The sequence below is a fragment of the Formica exsecta genome, unplaced genomic scaffold (genome assembly GCF_003651465.1).
Source record: "Formica exsecta isolate Colony F162 unplaced genomic scaffold, ASM365146v1 scaffold90, whole genome shotgun sequence".
NCBI lineage: Eukaryota > Metazoa > Arthropoda > Insecta > Hymenoptera > Formicidae > Formica > Formica exsecta.
Genome location: NW_021853667.1, coordinates 310,464 through 331,391, shown reverse-complemented (window position 1 = coordinate 331,391; position 20,928 = coordinate 310,464). Strand labels below are relative to the sequence as shown.

The window sequence follows — 20,928 nt, the reverse complement described above, 5'->3', positions numbered from 1 at the left end:
ATATATATATATATACTCGCGAATTACTTGCAAAGTTTTCATCGTACAGTTCACATCTTGCGCGAAGATGGAAGTAAAGCGTCACAAGACGAACTTGGACGAATCGCGATAAAGTTGCCGTTACCGCCTGGATTTATGTCGACCCTTTATCGAACACCCGAAAGATTTAAAGAAATATATTTCTCGACATTTCCGGTAAGCTGATTAATAATAATACTTTATTATACACAAACTGGACTAATAATTATAGGTAAGCATATTTCATGTATACATAAATTATACATATATATATATATATTCTCTCTCTTAACATATTCGTTATTTATTTACTTCTTTCGTATGTAAAAGAGAGAAAGAAATAGAAGAATTCTAAAGTTCACACAAATTATCCGTTCAATTCTAATCAAGTAATAAAGCCTCGAAGCTGATAAAAATACAGTTGCGGAATCATATCTATTAAAATTATCTATCTTTATGTTTTTTTCTCTCAACATTGGATTAACATATTCTAATAATTGTGCTTCATTTCCTTTCACGTATGTTTGATTACATTTTGATTGATGCTTTTTGCGAAGAAAGCTCTTTCTGAATTTTAATTATGATTTGATATATATATATATACTCGCGAATTACTTGCAAAGTTTTCATCGTACAGTTCACATCTTGCGCGAAGATGGAAGTAAAGCGTCACAAGACGAACTTGGACGAATCGCGATAAAGTTGCCGTTACCGCCTGGATTTATGTCGACCCTTTATCGAACACCCGAAAGATTTAAAGAAATATATTTCTCGACATTTCCGGTAAGCTGATTAATAATAATACTTTATTATACACAAACTGGACTAATAATTATAGGTAAGCATATTTCATGTATACATAAATTATACATATATATATATATATTCTCTCTCTTAACATATTCGTTATTTATTTACTTCTTTCGTATGTAAAAGAGAGAAAGAAATAGAAGAATTCTAAAGTTCACACAAATTATCCGTTCAATTCTAATCAAGTAATAAAGCCTCGAAGCTGATAAAAATACAGTTGCGGAATCATATCTATTAAAATTATCTATCTTTATGTTTTTTTCTCTCAACATTGGATTAACATATTCTAATAATTGTGCTTCATTTCCTTTCACGTATGTTTGATTACATTTTGATTGATGCTTTTTGCGAAGAAAGCTCTTTCTGAATTTTAATTATGATTTGAATAAAGTCAATTTTCTTGGCGATTTTAATCGTTCATAATTGTTGATAAAATTACAATTTCCTTAAATTAAAAATTTTCGTGCGCGCGAACGATCAAATAGTAGTTTATTTATTTATTTCTGAACAAATCGAAAAAAAAAAATTATCGAACCAATGATTTTTTAAGAAAAAGGTATATAAAGATATACATATATAAAAACATGTTTTGATTACAGAAGAGTGTTTCAATGACTTTAACGTTATTCTTATATGTCAGTATTTTATTCAAACACTAGACATATTCAACAATTATTTTGCATAGCACAAAATATATATATATATATGTATGTGTACGTGCGTGTATAATATATTAATTATTAATAAATATTTATAACTATCTAATTAAATCTGGATATTTTTATCAAAGAAAAATTAAAATCGAGATTTTTGATTTTCTTAATTGCAGGGTTACTATGACACTATGGATGCCGGCTACATCGACGAGTTCGGTTATGTTTACGTGACAGCGAGGGACGATGACATTATAAATGTTGCAGGTCACAGAATATCAACAGCTGCGCTGGAAGATATTATCCTTGCTCATCCCGATATTGTCGAAGCCATAGTTGTCGGAGTACCGGATCATACGAAGGGAGAAGTACCGCTGTGTCTTTACATTAAACGAGATGGTTCGTAATAATCTCAAATATTTATTTGCTTTTTTTAAAAGAAACATTATTTTTAACAATATTTATCAATATCCGCGTCAAATTCTTACGCGTATATGTTTCGATATATTAAAAATTATTTGCTATCTCTCTCACACAGACTTTTATATATTATACCAATATAATTGTATATAGAAGTCTGTGTTCGCTATTTAATGATTTTTCAAAAATATTAATCTTATCAATCTAAAATCTTCTGAAGGCAGAAACAGTAATAATTTAAGCCAATTCCTTTGTGTTATTTAATTACTTCTTTATATTATATAATTAGTTTTTTTAATGTATTATTTTTTAAAAAAATCAAAAAATATAAAAAGAAGTTACGCTATATATTATTGTTATATACAATTTCACTAATCTTGCGATTAGAAAATTGCAATAAAGTACTTTTTCTTTTAGACGCGATAAGCAACGAGGAGGAGATAAATCAAGAGCTGATTGCGCGAGTGAGAAGCATGATAGGCCCGATCGCGTCTTTCCGGGTCGCCGCCGCCGTTACCGCGTTACCTAAAACGCGCTCGGGAAAATTAATCCGCAAATCTGTTGCTACATTGGCGCGATCGAAACCGTTCAAGGTAGGATTCGAATATTACAGGAGAGAGTCTACTTTTCGAATCTCTTCGGTATACCCGCCGAATTCTTGAGCGAGAACGAGAGCATCTCGAAACGTTGGTCGAGACGATCGAGAGATAAACGTACTATTGTCATTTCTGTTTTGTTACAATTTAATATACTCTTTGTGTGATCGTGCTCTTTATTATTTTATTATTTCAAAATAATACGAGGTAGAATTCAAGTATTATTGTGGGCGCTTCTCTTTTTCGAATCTCAACGCGAGTTGCTTCCCGCCAAACCGAGAGACGCATATATCTCGATAATCGAAACTTGATTGAGATGATCGAGAGATAAATGTATTATATCTGTTATAGCTCTTTTTTTATTACAGTTTAATATATTCCTCCCTCTCTCTCTCTTAATTGTGCTTTTATTTTCAGAATTAGTCGACATTCTGCGCGCGGGAATAGATTTACTTTATGTCACTAACCTTTTTCGGTGTTTTTCAGCAACATTATCAGCAACGAGCATCCTGTCAACTTGTTTAATTTTCAGATTCCAAGCACGATCGAAGATCCAACAGTATTCCGCGAAATGAAGGAGATACTTCAAAAGCTTGGATACACGAAACTGGCCTCGGATCCACAATAATATCATTTCGAAAGAATTCTTACACAAGAAAATTTTAACGGCGCTGTTTAAAAGAAAATAACTATGGCGGTCAACTTCATAGAAATAGAACGCATCGTGATTGTGTGCAATGTTCACTCGTCAAGTTTGTTCTTTCTAATTGCGCTATGTTGTTGTTATAATAATTAATATTAATTATTTTGTAGTAGCGAAAAGAGATTATCTTAAATGCACAGTTGTACAGAAGTTAAGAAATTTTTTTTCCTTGGATACTGGTTTAAAAAGTATTTGTGAAATACATATTAATATGTCACATTGCTTTCTTGTATATATTCGTGTCTTATTATACATCTGTGTGAGGGATCAGGAATTTTAATAAGTTAAAAATAATGAAGATTATATATTTTTCTCTCATTTAAATTAGAAAATATTGAGAAATGAAATAAACACGGACGTATTCGTGCGTCTTGAATATCTGTAAAACCCACATGTGCTATACTTTATTCCATTGGCTCGAATATAAAAAATCCGTCATATTGCGAGATGTATACGACGGATATACATCCACGTCCCTATTAAAATTATCAGGGCACATTTTTTTGCAAATTTGTTTTTAATGACAATATAATAAGAAACAGTATAATAATAATTGTAATAATATTAATTTTATAATTATAAATTGTTGTGTAACACTATCTTGTTGATTTATTCAATAAATTTCTTTTCCAACTCTTACCACCACTTTAATAATTATTATTTTTAATATTATATAATAATATTAATCATATTTCCTTAATGTTAATCCGTAATCGATATCGATCGCCTACTTTACTCCCATTTATGTGTGTCGCACCTCAGAAGAATAAAAATATCGTGGTTTTTTCTTTTTATTATCAAGGAGACATGGTTAAATTATTTGATCATTATCCATTTATAATTATTTCAATGCAAGTGCCATCATTCAGCTTATCTAATAAAAGGAACACACGCTCTTGAGTTTCGATTGTGTATGTCTCCTTATCTATATAAATCGAATCTATTTGCTCTTATATATATATCAGGCTATAAATATTTTTCCCTTCTTCCCCCCCCCTCCCCCCTAACCCCTGCTTGTTGCGCCGTAGCACGCGGACGCACGTATAGCTCTGCGATACATAAGTGAGTTGTGTGTTTATATGTTACATTATTACTAATCCGCCAAAATTTCATCATGCCCGTTTGGTTTGCTTAATATCGTGTGTTCGCCTTGCATCGTCATATATTTGTCACATTGAAATAATGATCATTTTCTTTTATTATTAATCTGTGTCATAACATTTAAGCAAGATTTTTTTACTCGACGACCTTCAGCACCTTGCCAATTGCGATAGTTTTATCTGAAATTGTACATATATATATTATCGTAATCAAGACGCAAACAAGATATATATATATATATAACAATAATAGAGAGAATATATTAGATTAAAACGTTACTTACTTTCATCCCTAAGAGTAAAGCGACCCATTTGTTGGAATAACTTGAATCTTTCGAGACATATAACTCCCGCGCACTCGATTCTCATTATAGCCACTTGGTCCTGCTTGACGAACCTTGGCCTCGTCTTGCTTTTATCGCCTGTTTTCTTGTCAACCAAACAGATTAGCGCCTTTACCGTGACTTCCTCCGCAGCGCAATGAATATGCATAACAGCACTGTATCCCGCGCAAATAATACTCTTGTGTTCTAGAATCACCACTTGCGCGTCGAAGACTTTTCCGGTTTTGATAGGATTATTACTGTCGCATAAGACGAATCCGGGACTAACATCTTCTTCTTCGATACCTTTCAGCTTAATCTTCACATTTTCTCCAGGTCCAACGGACGTTACTTCCTCGTCATCCGACCACAATTGATCTACCGTTACTGCCGTCTGTGAATTTAAAACAGAATATTTTTATAAATATATATATATGTCATTCTACAAAATACAAAATGTAAAGCAATCATTTTCTTAAAATATCACAGAAAAAAAAGAATATCAAAACTTTTCTGCATTAGATTGATGCAAAAGATTCATTATATTTATCAAATAAAACCAGAAATAACATCATAGAGTTTCAATGTAATTTTTATTAATCAAGATAATCATTACATTGACTTTCATATCATTTCCATCTAGCAAAGTTTTTTAATTCCTTTGTTAAGAAACTTCATTCAAATTTTTAACTTTGTTTCAAATAAAAAAAACTTAATAAAAAAACCACATATCTTTTCGCATTAATCTAACATAATTCATAATACAAAATAGTATAAATTTAGTTCCATGAACAAAAGTGATACGTACCCTATTTGGCATAACAAGCAATGACTGTCCTTTTTTGGCTTCTCCTGCTTCAACTTTACCCATAACTACTGTTCCCATATCCTTATATTTATCGACAATTGGCATGATAAAAGGTCCATTGCTCTTACGATTAAGCGATGGTAGCGAATCAATAAAAGGTATGAATGGTGGACCGCTGTACCAATTACAAAGATGTTCAGGTATTGGATCCTTTAAACCAATGCCAAGTTGACCAGAGACTGGCATAAATGTAAGATCTTTTGCAGGATTGAATCCTAATTTACGAAGATATGGCAGTATCTTATCCCTGTAACATATATTTATTACAATATTTTTTTATTCAAACATATATATATATATATATAGACAAATATATATATAAAATGTTACTGTTAATTGTCAGAAGATGCATAAAGTATACTTTACTAAAAGAAAAAGAAAAATTTTGATACTTTGCATATATAATTGTTCTGGTAAAAAATATTATTTTAAATTTAATTAATGTTCGAAAATTGAATCTTTCTAATTATATTCCAATATGATTCGTTTATTATTTTTTAATATACCTAAATTTTGCACATTTTCGATATATACCTGCATTCATTGTATCGCCCTTCATCCCATTCAACAGTGGGATCATCCATCTTATTAACTAATACAACCAGGTGCTTGACACCCGCAGTTTTAGCAAGCATAGCATGCTCTCTCGTTTGTCCTCCTCTATCGAATCCCGTCTCAAACTCGCCCTTTCTCGCAGAAATAACAAGGACTGCTAAATCGGCTTGTGCCGCACCACCAATCATATTAGGTACGAAGCTTTTATGGCCAGGTGCATCTAATATTGTAAAATGCTTTCGTTCTGTTTCGAAGTAGGCTCTACCGACTTCAACAGTTTTTCCCTTTTCCCTTTCTTCTTGATTCGTGTCCAGCGCCCAACTTAAGTACCATGTTTCTCGACTTCTTTCTTTTGCCTCTCGCTCATATTTCTCTAAGGTACGTTTGTCGACCATCCCCGTAAGCGCCATAATCTGACCTCCAATAGTTGATTTTCCAGCATCTGTGACACACCAAAGACATATTATCTAGCAATCGATAACTCTATTTTAAAGATGCATCAAATAAAGTTATTCTATAATTACACATTACTTATGTACAAATTTACTACTCACCTACGTGCCCTATGAAAACAACATTAACATGTTCCTTTTTGCTTTTAGTATCTTCCGCTACTTTGATAGGTTTCTTTTTGGGTACTTTAACAACCAGTTCTTCATCCTCTTCATTATCAGCCTAGAGTATCAAAAATGATATCCTGTCAAAAGTTAAGCTAAAATCGATACAGAATTGGCTAAACAACTTGCAAATGTAATTGAACTAGAAACATCCTGTAATAATACAAAAACATACTACTGAAGCAGTATGTGTTCAAGCATTTAGCCAAATTTATACTTACTTCTTCATTTTCAGGTGTAAGTAAAGGATCACCGTCGACTGCTGCTTCTTCCCAAGAATCTGCAGGCTGATGTTCTGGACTGGTATTTAGTTGGTCGTTAACATTCGGTGGTGGAGCCCCTCCCCCAGCAGGAGGTTCCTCAACTCGACTGCCAATTGGATCTGATAAAACAACGGGAGTAGAATTTCCTGTAAAAAAAAACAAAGAAACATGTGCAGAAAAATTGAGATAATACAAAATAATATATATAGACATTTAGGTTTTTGAATTCTGAAAAATAACAGAGAGAGAGAGAGAGATTACAATGAACATAAAGTTATCAATAAGTCATCTCATGATATAACATGCGCATCAATCACATTATAAGAAATATTTTATCTCGATAAGTTATTTACATTTGTAAATTGTATTATTCATAACAATTTTCTTTTAAGAAATTAATTACTTTACAATTGATTTTATTAATTTTATTATCTTATTTAAGCCAAATATTTGTAGTCTTGTACAGAATGGATAAAGTAAAATAGCTAAAGCTAAAAAAATGAATAATTTTTATATTATAATATTATAAATAATATAAAATTCCACATTAAACCGCAATATTTTTTGTCATACAGTTACAAAAGTCAACGAGGAAGATATCAATTTGACCTATACCTGCTCAATATTATATAGAATGTTCTTAAAAGTTTGGCCAAATTTTACCATGATAATATTTTACTGATCTTACTGATAGTAAATATAAATCAAACATAAATAAATAACAAATGGATTTTTCTTTTGCTCGATTCACAGATGTTGAACATTTTACATCAAAGTAAAAAAACATTCTCAACAAATATATTCTCAATTATATCAAATGTTTGAAATGATTATTTGAATGCTCATTGCCAATATAAAGCAGCGTAACATCATTACGCAGAACAATTATGATTAAATACCGAATAACAATAAGGTATCCAACAATAATCTTCTATTTCTTATTTTTTATTAATACAGTATGGTAACAAAGATACGTATTCAATTTCAATATTTGTGTACAAACCAGATCATATATGTAACGAATAATGTTACGATAAAGAAACAGTCGCAACCTATTGCAGGTTCTAGAACAGGAAATCTCCTCGTATATTAATCAAACCATATGGTATCTAAATGCAACATCTGGATACAGCATGGATACAGCATAGATACAGTGAAAAGGCATTGCATAAAATTGAACTGGGCAGAAATGTAAGAAGAAACGAATGAGATATTCTTTCTCGATGCACTTTATCGTGTAAAAGAGGCAGAGGCATGCCTCTGAGGCATGACTCAACGTTGGGACGACAAGGGGGTTAGTTGCGGAGGAGCTGTGCGCGCGAGAATCATAACAATGATAATCGCGGCGCAGGTCGCGAGATTGTCCACAGTTTCCATCGTGGGACGTCGAAGGGGGACAAATTATCCATCTGGAGAACTAACCATGATGTATCTCGACGGGCATGGAGGTGGTGGTTACGGTATTCATCACCGCGGCGGCGACATTGCAGGGGCTGCTGTCGGCTGCTGTCGTCGCTGTGTTGCTCTGCGGCGACGAGCTGATGCAGAAGGAAGGCACGAATTCCGCAGCGTTGACGTTCAAGGTGGAGAACTTACTCTCGATGGACTTGTCCTGCGGCGGGCCGACGATATCGCCGTTGGTGTCCGCCTGCTGTTCCCACGAGTCCGGTGCTATGCTGTTCGCCATATTAATCAGTTGTTTCGGCACACACGCAGCCGGGTACACAGCTAAAACGGACAACGGAATCCTGGATAACGGAATGGAGGGGACACGAGGGCCAACGCAAGTCGCACCGCACGCCGCGAACTGATCCGACACCGAGCTCGGGATGGGTTTAAAAAAATAGTTTTATTTGTGTCACAGCACACACTTCGGCGTATACACTCACCGCGTACACGCGCCGTATGATCGCTACTCCGCGTGCGTGCGTGCGTCCCCCGTGGTCTGCCTCGCTGCTACCGCACTCTCTCAGATGCCGGAACCAGCCGGAACTACCGTAATCGAAACATCGACTGTTCGGCGAGATTCGTCGAGAAGGCGCCGACGAGACGGACAGGAAGGACAGGCTAATATAATTGTGCGCGAAGCGCAAAATATTGCGAGGCAAATATTTTTCGCGAGATCCGTCTTGTCTCTCGTCTCTCGTCTTACGAACAACGTTCGTAACTTTCGAGGTCATGGTCATTGAAAAAGAATGTCTCTAGCGCTGCGCTCCTAGAGACATTTTGGGATCTTCCGAGAGAGAGAGAGATATGTAAAAAATCTTTTCTTTATATTCTCAAAAAAATAGTCAAAGGATTATCGGAATATATTTCGGCAAGAAATTATCCAAATTCGAATCTCGGAGCAAACATCTTCCGAATCTCTCCTAATATCGAAAAGTTGGTCGCGAAATTTGGATATATAACTCACTTTACTATGAATTATGTTTTTCTGGTGACACAGCTGATTTTTAGAGAGCGCATAATTCCGCGCCTACTTTGGAATTTCGATCGTATTATTTTCAACAGATCATATTTTTGCAATTGGTGCAAATTTTTAAAACACGAACGATACGACATCTAGCTATTAGTTTACCATAGATTTGGAAAAGTAACTATACAAAATAAATTGCCTTTCTCTCCGATGTGATTTAGTGTAATTTTACCGAACATACTTGTGTTTATATACGACTGATGGTTTTTGTGGTCTGAGAATTTGTTCGTGACCTCCTCTTCCTGATATCGACAAGACTGAACAAAATCGTCAAGATCATGGATTTATTGGGTTCCATTCTAAAATCCATGGATAAACCACCATCAGTGAACGACAAGCAGAAGGCGCTCATGAAAAGTCAGTTGAGTCCTAACCTAAAAATACGCAATTTACAAAAAAGACAAACAAACGATTTCGTCAAAAGCTTTAAGAATTTCGTTGGCTTATGTGAACTCATTTCGATTATGCAGAACAGCAAGAGGAATATCAGAAACGTCAGAGGGCCGAGGCGGAAAAGTTAAAAGTCTTTCGACAAAAGGTAGTCGTCCTAATTTCATTTTTCTCATATTTCTCAACTAATTACTCGGTTTTGTTTAACGCGATATTATTTTCATATCGTAGATTGAAGAAGAAATTAATAAGTTTCTACAGGATGACAATATGAAAGAACACAAATTTTCTGCCATGGACCAGATACACAGGAGCATTGTGTAGGTGCTAATGTATTATTTTGTGATTACATTTGAAAGAGACACATACATTGTGAAACTTTCTATATTATACATTTCTCTATCTTGGGCTTTCAGTCATGACGTAGCAGAAGTGGCAAGTGTTTTGGCATATTCCTTTGGCGAAGAAGGTGTCGACCGGTATATTATGATCTTTAAGAGGGAATATGCGCCTTCGGAGGATCAATTAAATACATTACGCAAAGGTGAAGAGTGGAATGAGGAAGTCGCGAAAAAGTTAAAGAAAGAAAGAGAGAATAAAGCCAAAGAGGAAGCAGAGTATTCAAAATCTAGAAAACGAAAGGAGAATTTTGTGCCTAACAGCTTCTACAAAGATAAATATCAACATCTGATTGGCAAGGAAGCTGCTCTCGAAGCTGCTAGAAAAACAGAAGCCAATAGCAGTTATGGATGTGGTGAGCATAAATATAAATATAAATTCAAATGTATATAGTGGATATCCTAACTCTTATAATCTTTACTGCAATCAAGAATCATTCAACACTTATTGTATGGGTGAAAAAAAAGATGAGACATGATAACATACAAATAATTTGAATAATAAATCAAATAATAGTTTGCGCTTGTGCAGTCAAAATTATAAAAGTTATTACAAGATTTAGATTTTTTACCTATGTGTATATATGTGAGAGACTCATCCCATACATATACAAATGCACTAGTAAAATTTGTCTTAAATTCTAGTTCCTAGTGAAAACAAAAAGGACCAAAGAAGTATAGAACAAACTCTTGCTGACATACGTGCTAAGAAAAGGAAATTGGAAACGAATAACAAAACTAGCAGTTGCAGCGACAACAGTACAAAATAGTGCTATTATATAAATAATCATAGGTATACATAAATTATCTATATCCAATTGATTGTAAATAATACAACACATTAGATGTTACAGTGTTATTACAGATTATTACATTATATGCATACCTAGAGAAATCGCATATGGTAACCTATTTTATTAAATTTCCGAATTTACTTGTTCGTTCAAGCATCTTACGAGTTCTATAATGGCATTACAATTAATGTATATCTGCATTAGAAGTGAAGCAACAAATCACTTCTATTTCATCTCATTATGATACATGTATCTACTACATTTAAGAAACTCGATTTCATATGTACAATATAATACATCAATCCACACATTACATACATATAATGTACGTATGTATGTACATACGGCGAATATTTTTTTTTTTATTCCTGACATTTTTCCTCACCTATAAATCAAGTGATTTAGCAACGTTTTTATTTCAGTTAAAGGTATTCTGTGGTGGAGTATTTAGGAACTGATGTTCTCGGAGCCGGTTTCGGTTTTGTAGGCGATAGAGATTCGAATACAATTTGTTCTTTCAGCGCAAGCAGCTTCGTAAATTTCTGATTTGTCACGGATTTGTACAGTTCCATTCCTCGGACGATAATAATGTCTCGCACATACGCTGCATTATTTTGTACTAACTTTCGCTGAAAAGGAATAAAATTTTGTAAAGCTATTACAACACCTATTTAAGTAATACAGTAACTTGATAGAAATAACGGTATTATGTTACCTCTTGCTTCAACTTTGGATCCGTAAGCGAGACAATCAAATGTTGAACTTCGACCCGCATCACAGATACAAGTGCGTTATCTATTGTAGACATAAGCTCGGGTATAGCTACGCTAAGGCAGTCTTCTAATAAACTGACATAAATCTTGGAGAAGGTTAATGTATTATGTGTCAGCGGTATCCAACAGTCATTTGTCGCGTACGACGACGGTATGCCAATACCAAGCTCGTCTAACTCCGATAATAGTTTCTGTAAATTCTGACTAGTTTCCAGATTTGTCGGTCGCCAAGTATCCTCCGCCACATGACGCTTCATTGTATTTATGCAACTCTCTCCTGTGTCTTGGATGGCTTTGGCTAATGGAGATCTGATTTGTCCATCTAACTGGTAACGAAAGTCCATGCCCAGCTGAGTTAACTGGAAATTGAATTGTTACAAACTCATATGTTGAAATTGTATTCATGTATGTAAATATACGTAACATACATAAATACACTTAATACCTGTATCTCTATTTTAATTTTTGAAGAATACGCACCTGATCGCAATGACCTCGAACAGCGACAATGCACTCTACCAATATACTTAGCGTGACTTGCGGTACAAAAAGCTGTTCAGCTAAGTGCGATGTTAAATGTTTCACCTCTTGGCTGCACCATACAATTAAACCTTAAATAGCAACGAGCAAATCAATTTGCAAATTAATCTATCATTTGTGATCAATACTATCAATATTATATATCTTTATTAATGTTAAATTACCAGAAGTACAGTTTGTAGATTGAGGAAAGGTTTTCAAGAATTCTCTCGCTATTTCCACTATATTGCTGAAGGCAATCGCGCTGAGTTGCTTTACATAAGCCACGGTTGTGCTTTCTCGTTTGATCCTCTTCAGTCGCGCCTTTAGCACTGCGCTGCATAATCGTAGATACAAGTGGCATGCTTGAGCACTCCTATTCAACTGTATCAGGAGCTTGACCGTACGTCGCGCGCTTCTCAAACCACCCCCTTGTAACGACCTTGCTTCGGCGTTCGATTCTAGTTCCTTGGTCAGCACATTCACCAAAGACCGACCTCTGTCGTTTACTTTCGTCTGGATTTCTGTCAGTAGCGGTATTGGTTGAGCATCCTTCAGATAGGCCTTTGCTTTCTCTAATAAACTGTAAGCCTCCTCAAAGTGTCGTTGCGCTATGCAGGAATCCAAATCCTCGGCCACTTCCAGCACCCACTCCGGAGGCGGTTCGTGATATTCCGAATCGTCGTCGTCGTCCATCCCTAACGAGAATTTGGATGAAAATCTTCAGAATTGAATAATTGTAAAGATGTTTGACGAGTAAAATATTGAAAAAAGAAAGTCAGATAGTTGATATAATCCAAAAGCAGGTGGAGGCAGAATGACACACGAGTAAAATAAATGCCAAAAGATTCGTTCGAAATACAAGAACGTTCTTCACATCTGCAAATCTCACCTAATGTATTAGAATCTAAAGACATCGAACGAGACGGCGCTGCTTTATCTTCTTTTGGATGTTTATCGTTATCTGGCGCGTTATCAGCCGAATTCTCCCCTGCTAGTTTTGCTCTTTTTGCTTGTTCGCACTTATCTAACCACTCTTTCTGTAAAATAAATAAATTCAAATAATTCCACTTTGTGTTTTAGGATTATTGTTTTTGAACACACTAACTTTACTTGTCGCTGTGGGGCACTGAAACACCCTTGTGTCGGAAAATGCCAACAGTTTGAAGGCTAGCTTAACTGTGCCATGATCCCTCACATTGACAATCGCCAGGCTTTCAAGATTATAAACTGCCTGCATTTTATATCTAGGCGGACCGCGCCTGCCGCCATTCGCCAGCCAAGATGCGACCATCAAAACGTCATTGAATAAATATGCGTGAATTCTCTTTAATGGTGTTCCTTCTACAGGGTCTAACTCAAGCAGAGAACCTTCATGTAAGCATACACGTCCTGGAGTTTCAGCTAAACTCTGTGAAACAAAAAAGAACAAATTTTTGTTCACATTTATAATATATATATCATTCATTAGATATAATGACCAACCAGAGCCCCTTCAACATTTTCAATCAATTGAATGAGTTTTTGTTTTTGTTCTTCTTCCTTAGACACAGAATTAGTTGAGTTCTCTTGTTGCGATTCAGACAAATCTTCAAAGACAACACCCGCTGTTCTTGTAGATCCTAGCATGCTCAACAAAGCACGTTGTTCGCTCAAAAGCTGCGACAATTGATACATCTCGCTTTCCAGATGCGAGATCTCCTTGGCAGTCTCGATAAACTGCATATAATTTTGATAGACATTTCGTTTCAATTGAGCAGATGTGTTATTTGCCAGTTCCTGTATTTTCGCACGCTGTTGCCTCAGTTCATCTGCACCAATACATTGTGCACTGAGTTCCTTCACAACTATAAATAAAAAGAATCGAATAAGTAAATATAACTAATTAATCGTCTTTTATGTATTTCAAAATCCATATTAAACTTCATAAAGATCTAATGAATCAATAAAACATTTACATGACATGTTAGAGACAGCACAAGAAAATTAATAAATTTTGAATATCGCCTGACAAGTCTCTTATGACTGAAAATAGATAATCCGGTCCTGTCATGTTTAATAAACTTATTGAAAAATCGAGAGATAAGATTGAAAGATAGAATTTTATATTCCTTGACGCGCTCGCGCGAGCGAAGTACGTGTGTGAAGTAACTCACATTCATCTGGGTTGAAGTCCTCGGCTGCGAAAATTTTCGCTAAATTATTATCAGCCATTGTAGAAGACATTCGTCTCTCTTCCTCTCTCTGCAGAGAAGCGCTTATTATTATTAATAATATAAGTTACGTGTTTTTGTCATGTTAAATTTCCATCGAATCCCTTCACGTCACTTGTCACGAATAAATCGACATGGTTTATACCATTTAACATGACACCTCCTCCGCCCTCCGCCTCGACCTAACCTGACCCAATCTTCGGTATTCTCTGCCAGCCACTATAAAGACGAAGCTGACAATGAGCTTGCTCGATAAAGTCAGCGCTCTTTAATTATCCTCAAGTCCATATGATAACCATTAGAATTTACCGATGTACGATTAGCACATGTTCATTTCACGGTTACCTTACAAATATGTCGGGATCAAATATCTACTTTCAACGAGACGCACCAGATGGTGTCGTCTCGTTACGTTTGTACGCGAATTTATTTATTTGCTTATTTATTATACTAAAATTCTCAAGTTCGTTGCAAAATTTATACTCAAACAATAATCGTCGATGCGAAAATAATTTTTGTAAGGTGTATCTTTATGTTGAATCGATATTTTCGGTAACTTATATTTGCAGTTTTTACACAGTCTTTCAGCTGGGAGTGTGGCGGCTCCTGTAATCCGGCTACTCGGAGGCTGGTTATGTAGGAGGGTCTGAGGTCGGGGGAACCTGCTGCTGCAGGGCTCACGTTGACTGGGCGTCCGCACTAAGCTCGCCATCAATATGGGCACCCTGGAGGAGTCCGGGGTGACCAGGTTAGCTAAGGAGAGGCGAACCGGGCCAGAGGGGAAACCCAGCAGCCAAAAGTCTCCGTGGCGGGCAGTAGTGGGATCGCGCCCACGAGTGGGACCGCATCTGCAGCCTGGCTGATATGATCCGACACATAACTTTTGCATTTTTTTTCGATTTTTCCATGATTCTGAAGGCCTTTTCTAAGGCATTTTCACAAGATTTAATTTTTTCGAGATACTTTTGTACATATTTTTTAATTATATAACCAACGCCTCTGCCGAAAATACGAACACCAATTTCGAAGTTTTATTCCTTTTTTTAACAATCGTGGATACTGATTAAAACTATCTTTTAGCACTTGAATTTATATATATATATATATATATATATTTCAGTATAAATCTGATTATAAAAAGTTAATAGAACAAATTTTAGAAAGAATATGAAGAGTAGCTTTAGATAGAATAACTTAACCCTATGTTTCATGTTTGTAGTATTTCATTAACATGATTTATGCATATATATTAAACTGATATATAAGTTTTCATTAAGTTTACTTATATTTTAATTCAAAAGTCCATTATACTGTACAGATATTTAATACAAATGTGTTAAATCATAGAATATATACCTAGAACAAAGTTAGATGATTGTAATTACATAAAGGCATTTCTCTCAATCATACTGTTAAGGAAAAGGAGTATATAAGGAGAAGGAGTATATAATATGTAACACATATTTATGGAAAAATTTTTATCCATTGTGTTGTCTTATAAAGAAAATGACGTTCTCATACATTGGTAAGAATAAACTTACTGTGGCAAGGAAAAAATTTATAATATATAATATAAAGATTTGAATTATTTGTAAATTAATTTTTTCTTGATATAATAAGCTTTGCCATCACAATACAGTTTTCGGCTTATTCTTTCTTTTATCTAATATAAAATTCTACGATTTCTGCTTTTCCTTCTTTGCTTGTTCCGCCAATGCTTCTAGTCGATCATGCTCTGCGATTAAAGCATCCACTTCATTTGCTGGTAGTATTTTCGTTTTTGTTTTACCATTTTCGCGTGTTAATATCGCCATTTCCACTGTAAATAAAAAAGAAAGATGTTAACGATTTTGTCACAAGCTATTTTAGAGTATTAAATTTATATTTATAATTTTATCGATTTTTAGAATTACATTAATTCATAGATAAATAAAAATTTACCTTTCTCAGCAGAGAGTTTGTTCATATCTAATGTTTTAGAGAGCACTTTAATAGCCAGCGCCATCGCATCTTTTAGAGTGGTCTCACCCTCTTTATATTCCTGTTTCAAGGACGATACCGCTGCTGCCGAATTATTCCCAATACACGTTGCCTTCCAACCACCATAATTTCCACTAGGATCTGATTGATACAACTGATAGCCATAGTATTTGTCCCATCCCATGTATAAAATAGATACACCGAAAGGTCTCTTCCCACCATATTGGGTGTATGCCTGTTTAACATCACATAACCACGAGACAAGCTGTTCACAGGGTATAGCTTCCCCATACTGAAGAAGATATCTCTGCGCGATGAGACGTAATTCATTTGTTAACACATTCGCATCTGAAGTAATACCAGCCACTGAACAAACTATGTCGTTGTTCAGTTTGTAGATCTTTTCTGAGAAAAACACTTCGTCCAATAACTTGTTGGTATTCCGCTTCTCAGCTACTAATAGAATACCATCGTTTGCTAATATACCCAAACAAGTACCAGCATGACTTATAGCTTCCATAGCATATTCGACTTGATAAAGTCTTCCCTCTGGTGAGAAAATCGTAGTACGCGTGTCATATCTACGTGCCTATAATGTAATAAATATATAATTAACATACTACATATCAACTGAAAGACATTGACTTAACTGAGATTGATTTGTTAAAATTTACATTTTTATTCTACCATGAAATAAACGAATATGAATTCGAAATAGGATTATAAAACTGTTGCAAATTGTAAAAGATTCTTCTAAATTAAATTTTAAGTGTTTAATACATGTTTTTTTTTACTTTATTAAAATTCAGAATTTTGAATAAAATATATGGATTCAATTAAAAAAATTTTACGGTATTAAATATAGTTACAGCAATATTTAACAGCAATCAATAAAATTTACTAATATTTTAAAATGACAATAAATATTAGATTCGATGACAGTGCACTTCCCATATAACCTATGAACGACCAGTACCGAAAGCGCAGATGTGACTTCAAAGCTGAATAGATGTAATATTGAATTAAAGCAAGGCTTATCATCTTACCATTTTGCGGAGACTTTTATGTTGTTAAAATAATTATTAGATATTAAGAAAATGCCGCTTATGAATCTGACACCTCGAGCGAAGAATGATTAGCAACAGATATATTGGTGAAACTCTCGACTCTCTATCTCTATTCGCTTATATTCAAGATTCGAGAGTGGCATCGATAAAACTCGCAACAATATGGAAGATCGATATAAACCTGAAACGAATAATAAGTGTGACTTTTTTTTTTTAATAATGTATACACATTTTCATGTTTTCTTTTTTAACTATTCTATGAAATATTCTCTCTCTCTCTCTCTTATTTCATGAACTATTCAAACGTAGCCATTCAAAATCGATGACTCGAAAATTGATAGTAAAAATATGCAGTAACATAAAATGTTTTCTTTATTTTTGATATATATTTTTCCTCTAATTTTTTTATCACAGCTTGGTTCCTTTTTTTTCTTTTTTGTTTAATCTAAAGATGGGATCTTCTTGATATAAGGAAAAGGGAATTATTTAGATATTCTCTACATTTGAGGATTTCAATGTGATTATGCAAGATAGCATTGTAAAAATATTTATTAATCAGCTTCAAATATAGTTTAAACACATACTTATCTAAATGAATAATTGATTATTAACTTTTAGTTAGCCAAATATGTTAGTATGCAAAAAAATCTATAATGTTTTATAAACAAACTAAATATCTTTTCTTTTCTTTAAAGATTTAGTTAACTCTATAAATTTATTACTCTAAAATATAAAAAAAAATATATAATATGTTCTTCACATCTCGGTTCAAGTTACTAACATGACATCGAGAATGTGTAAGATATATTATTGTCATCATACATAGCATCTAAGAAGTTTTATTTTTTAGTAGAATCGTCACGCAGTTTAAGCTCTTTCAATTGTTTGAGTAATTGCGCACTCTCCTCAGCAGCAGTGTTCTGAATATCTGTCAAATAAGCTAATCGATCATTGAATTGATCAAAGACATCATCCCATTTTAATCCCTTCTCACCTAAATCTCTATCATTTTGACTGATTTTTTTTATCTCTTCTACAGATTCTACTTTTTTGACATCTGAGTTATTCTTTAAGAAAGCCAGAAGTTTATCAGTGACTCGTTCAGATGCTTTAGAAGTACTTTCAATAACACATTCATTTTTTTCTTTTTTTAAATTATTAACACTGAATACTTCGAAAGTTTCATTTAACTGAGTTTTTTTAACTTTTGTCTCATGATTAAAGAATGACAGATTTTTCTTTTCTCCATTAGTGTGCTGAAAATAATCTCGTGCAGATGCTCCCTGAAAATGTATTTATTTATCAAATAATTAAAATTGAAAGTGATTACATGAATATCCTTATAGCATTATTCTTTTACAAATAAGCTCAAACAAATGATTATAAATGTTTTAAAAAGCATATAATGTTTATTACCATATCAGTGCTACACAGAGAATGTTCCAATTGCTGATTAGTGTCATTGCATTCGGGAGCTAATTTATCATATAATGTTTTATAAAATAAATTTTGAAATTCATGAGTTGGTTCAGCTTGAATACTTGCATCAAGATTACCATTTATCTGACTTTTGTCAAAGTCACTATGTGTAGTTAGTGTATCACAAAATATTGCAGGAGTAGTACATGGAGGACGTAATGGTAGTTCTTGTACCTAAAATTATAGCAAAAACAAAAAATATATATAATTATATGTGTAATTGTAATATAATATATTAATTATAATTATAATGTTATTTATTTAGATATATATTCAATTTCTTTGTTTAAAATATAGCTTACCACATCTTTTACTAATGAAGTTGTTCTTGTAGTATTAATCCCTTCCTTAAGATTTGCTATACGCTTTCGTTCGCTATCTCTGAATCTTTTTTTCTCCGATTTTGACAATCCAGGCACGCATCGTATCACTTTTTTATTTGCTGACATTTCCATTGGATTATAAGGTGGAACTTCTGGTTCCTATCAAACAAGTTATATAAATGTATTAACTTATTTAAAGTATATTGATAGAAACTTCTCATAATACAAATTAATTATTGCTATGTTTCATACCTCTTCCCAGTTTTCATCTGACCTTTGTGTATTTATTAAGTCTTCTTCTTGTTTAACATGTCCAGTATCCACATCTATCAATTTTCCAAGACTTGGACATGTTGCAATATGTTCCTACAATATTAAAAAATGTAAAATATAATAACATTAATAAAATAGAAAAAAACAGAAACATTTTTGAAGAATATATGTTGAGTATTTTGAGCAATATAATTTTATATAAAGTAAACAGATAGGTAAACAAGGCAGTAATTTGTATTGTGTGTATATATAGATTTATATATACCTTAAGATGGTCACGATCTACTATATGACGTCTATCCAATGGACATTCTACCTTGTTTTCTGTTCTAGCGCTTTTTTTGCATTTAGCTACATGATTCATAAATCTGTATTGAGCAATGCGATGCGCAGGATTATAGGGACAGGTGACTAAAAGATCTGCTTCCATTTCTGAAATTCAATTTTGAATTATGCAATACTGCTTACTGCAATACCATTAACATAAAATTAATTACTAAATATGAAACTCTAGCAAAAATATGAGACAAAAAAATTTAACCTTTAGAAGATAACCTTTTATGTTGTTGTCGTCGTTATCATTGGAAAACAAAATCTGTTAGTCTTTCAAAGTTTGTATATAGAATATATTTTGACATATTTTTTGTTATATGGAAAGAAATTAATCAGCTGTATATAAATAAACCTATCATGGAACTATCACGAGTTTTATGTTATATGAAAAATTTACAAAAGCTTTTTTAATGTATCAACTTAAATTCAACATGAAATACATATAGTACAACTTGGTAAAAGAAACTAATCACATTTCAAGTTTATAATGCAAACTTTGCAATTAAACAAGGACACAGATCTATATTCTTATTTCAATTATATTGTTAACATAAAATCATATTTCTTCTAATTAAATAAAATCATGTGATAATTATAACGAGAAATAATAGAAATAATGTATATAACAAATAAAACTAATCTGAATAAACAACCAATAAAGTTAAGAGATTTATTCGAATAATGTCCATAAACCTTAATTTTTTTTTATTATTAAAAACCGTTAATTTTAGTAAAATATAAACAACTTGTTCAAAAGTTCGTTATGAGATAAAAATTTAGACACGCTTTATTTGTTAATTCCTGAAGAGACAGTTTATTACAATCATAATATTGTATACTTACTCTTTTACTTAAAATAATATACTTCTTCTACAATTTTAAATGGCACCGATTGGACAAGATAAGATCTAATCTCACTGTCAATAAATGTATCATGTATCTTATTCCTCGATGTGTTTAAATACACACTGTACTTTCTTTATA

The 20,928-nt window shown here is 33.4% G+C and overlaps 5 protein-coding genes across 8 annotated transcripts in view; 2 read left to right on the top strand and 3 right to left on the bottom strand.

Annotated features, from left to right (window-relative positions):
- The window catches only part of LOC115245083 (acyl-CoA synthetase short-chain family member 3, mitochondrial), an 18,667-nt gene extending 15,080 nt beyond the window's left edge, over positions 1 to 3,587 (top strand). For all 3 annotated transcript variants that reach the window (XM_029823187.1, XM_029823185.1, XM_029823186.1), the window contains 4 exons: positions 50 to 195; positions 1,658 to 1,880; positions 2,319 to 2,494; positions 3,030 to 3,587. In XM_029823187.1, coding sequence (XP_029679047.1) covers positions 50 to 195; positions 1,658 to 1,880; positions 2,319 to 2,494; positions 3,030 to 3,125 — 641 coding nt within the window. In that variant the 3' untranslated portion in view covers positions 3,126 to 3,587. The remainder of the gene's footprint in view (positions 1 to 49; positions 196 to 1,657; positions 1,881 to 2,318; positions 2,495 to 3,029) is intronic.
- A 393-nt stretch (positions 3,588 to 3,980) lies between these two features.
- LOC115245084 (eukaryotic peptide chain release factor GTP-binding subunit ERF3A) lies at positions 3,981 to 9,042 on the bottom strand. Its single transcript, XM_029823188.1, has 8 exons — positions 8,816 to 9,042; positions 8,349 to 8,654; positions 6,885 to 7,072; positions 6,601 to 6,721; positions 6,026 to 6,488; positions 5,432 to 5,738; positions 4,585 to 5,017; positions 3,981 to 4,480 (listed from the first exon to the last, which is right to left on the bottom strand). The coding sequence occupies exons 2-8, from the start codon at positions 8,611 to 8,613 to the stop codon at positions 4,437 to 4,439; spliced, it is 1,821 nt and encodes a 606-aa protein (XP_029679048.1). The 5' UTR covers positions 8,614 to 8,654; positions 8,816 to 9,042; the 3' UTR covers positions 3,981 to 4,436.
- A 209-nt stretch (positions 9,043 to 9,251) lies between these two features.
- Positions 9,252 to 11,302, top strand: LOC115245085 (sperm-associated antigen 7 homolog). The gene is made up of 5 exons (XM_029823189.1): positions 9,252 to 9,759; positions 9,873 to 9,940; positions 10,024 to 10,112; positions 10,209 to 10,546; positions 10,836 to 11,302. The coding sequence occupies exons 1-5, from the start codon at positions 9,681 to 9,683 to the stop codon at positions 10,958 to 10,960; spliced, it is 699 nt and encodes a 232-aa protein (XP_029679049.1). The 5' UTR covers positions 9,252 to 9,680; the 3' UTR covers positions 10,961 to 11,302.
- On the bottom strand, positions 10,940 to 14,702 carry LOC115245082 (exocyst complex component 8). The gene is made up of 8 exons (XM_029823184.1): positions 14,433 to 14,702; positions 13,762 to 14,123; positions 13,385 to 13,687; positions 13,169 to 13,316; positions 12,462 to 12,974; positions 12,238 to 12,368; positions 11,700 to 12,116; positions 10,940 to 11,613 (listed from the first exon to the last, which is right to left on the bottom strand). The coding sequence occupies exons 1-8, from the start codon at positions 14,500 to 14,502 to the stop codon at positions 11,407 to 11,409; spliced, it is 2,151 nt and encodes a 716-aa protein (XP_029679044.1). The 5' UTR covers positions 14,503 to 14,702; the 3' UTR covers positions 10,940 to 11,406.
- Positions 14,703 to 15,797: 1,095 nt separating this feature from the next.
- Positions 15,798 to 20,922, bottom strand: LOC115245057 (proteasome subunit alpha type-4). 2 transcript variants are annotated; one of them, XM_029823136.1, is made up of 7 exons: positions 20,788 to 20,922; positions 19,877 to 20,043; positions 19,591 to 19,704; positions 19,318 to 19,497; positions 18,953 to 19,189; positions 16,431 to 17,058; positions 15,798 to 16,308 (listed from the first exon to the last, which is right to left on the bottom strand). In XM_029823136.1, exons 2-7 carry the CDS (start codon positions 20,039 to 20,041, stop codon positions 16,166 to 16,168), a joined length of 1,467 nt encoding a protein of 488 aa, XP_029678996.1. In that variant the 5' UTR covers positions 20,042 to 20,043; positions 20,788 to 20,922; the 3' UTR covers positions 15,798 to 16,165. The 2 variants fall into 2 exon arrangements, with proteins under 2 accessions (XP_029678996.1, XP_029678995.1); XM_029823135.1 differs by lacking the exons at positions 18,953 to 19,189; positions 19,318 to 19,497; positions 19,591 to 19,704; positions 19,877 to 20,043; positions 20,788 to 20,922 and adding an exon at positions 17,516 to 17,679.
- Between the last annotated feature and the right edge of the window lie 6 nt (positions 20,923 to 20,928).

Excerpts from the sequence above, each read along its gene's own strand:
- LOC115245084 (XM_029823188.1), bottom strand. The coding sequence starts at position 8,613 with ATGGCGAACAGCATAGCACCGGACTCGTGGGAACAGCAGGCGGACACC. Across the intron at positions 7,073-8,348 it reads GCCCGTCGAGATACATCATG|GAAATTCTACTCCCGTTGTT; the intron begins GTTAGTTCTCCA and ends TTTTTTTTACAG. Across the intron at positions 6,722-6,884 it reads TTACACCTGAAAATGAAGAA|GCTGATAATGAAGAGGATGA; the intron begins GTAAGTATAAAT and ends TTGATACTCTAG.
- LOC115245085 (XM_029823189.1), top strand. The coding sequence starts at position 9,681 with ATGGATTTATTGGGTTCCATTCTAAAATCCATGGATAAACCACCATCA. Across the intron at positions 9,760-9,872 it reads GCAGAAGGCGCTCATGAAAA|AACAGCAAGAGGAATATCAG; the intron begins GTCAGTTGAGTC and ends TCGATTATGCAG. Across the intron at positions 10,547-10,835 it reads CAATAGCAGTTATGGATGTG|TTCCTAGTGAAAACAAAAAG; the intron begins GTGAGCATAAAT and ends CTTAAATTCTAG.
- LOC115245082 (XM_029823184.1), bottom strand. The coding sequence starts at position 14,502 with ATGTCTTCTACAATGGCTGATAATAATTTAGCGAAAATTTTCGCAGCC. Across the intron at positions 12,117-12,237 it reads TTCGAGGTCATTGCGATCAG|TTAACTCAGCTGGGCATGGA; the intron begins GTGCGTATTCTT and ends TTCAATTTCCAG. Across the intron at positions 11,614-11,699 it reads ATCCAAAGTTGAAGCAAGAG|CGAAAGTTAGTACAAAATAA; the intron begins GTAACATAATAC and ends ATTCCTTTTCAG.
- LOC115245057 (XM_029823136.1), bottom strand. The coding sequence starts at position 20,041 with ATGGAAGCAGATCTTTTAGTCACCTGTCCCTATAATCCTGCGCATCGC. Across the intron at positions 19,705-19,876 it reads TAGATCGTGACCATCTTAAG|GAACATATTGCAACATGTCC; the intron begins GTATATATAAAT and ends TTAATATTGTAG. Across the intron at positions 19,190-19,317 it reads CTTCATTAGTAAAAGATGTG|GTACAAGAACTACCATTACG; the intron begins GTAAGCTATATT and ends CTATAATTTTAG.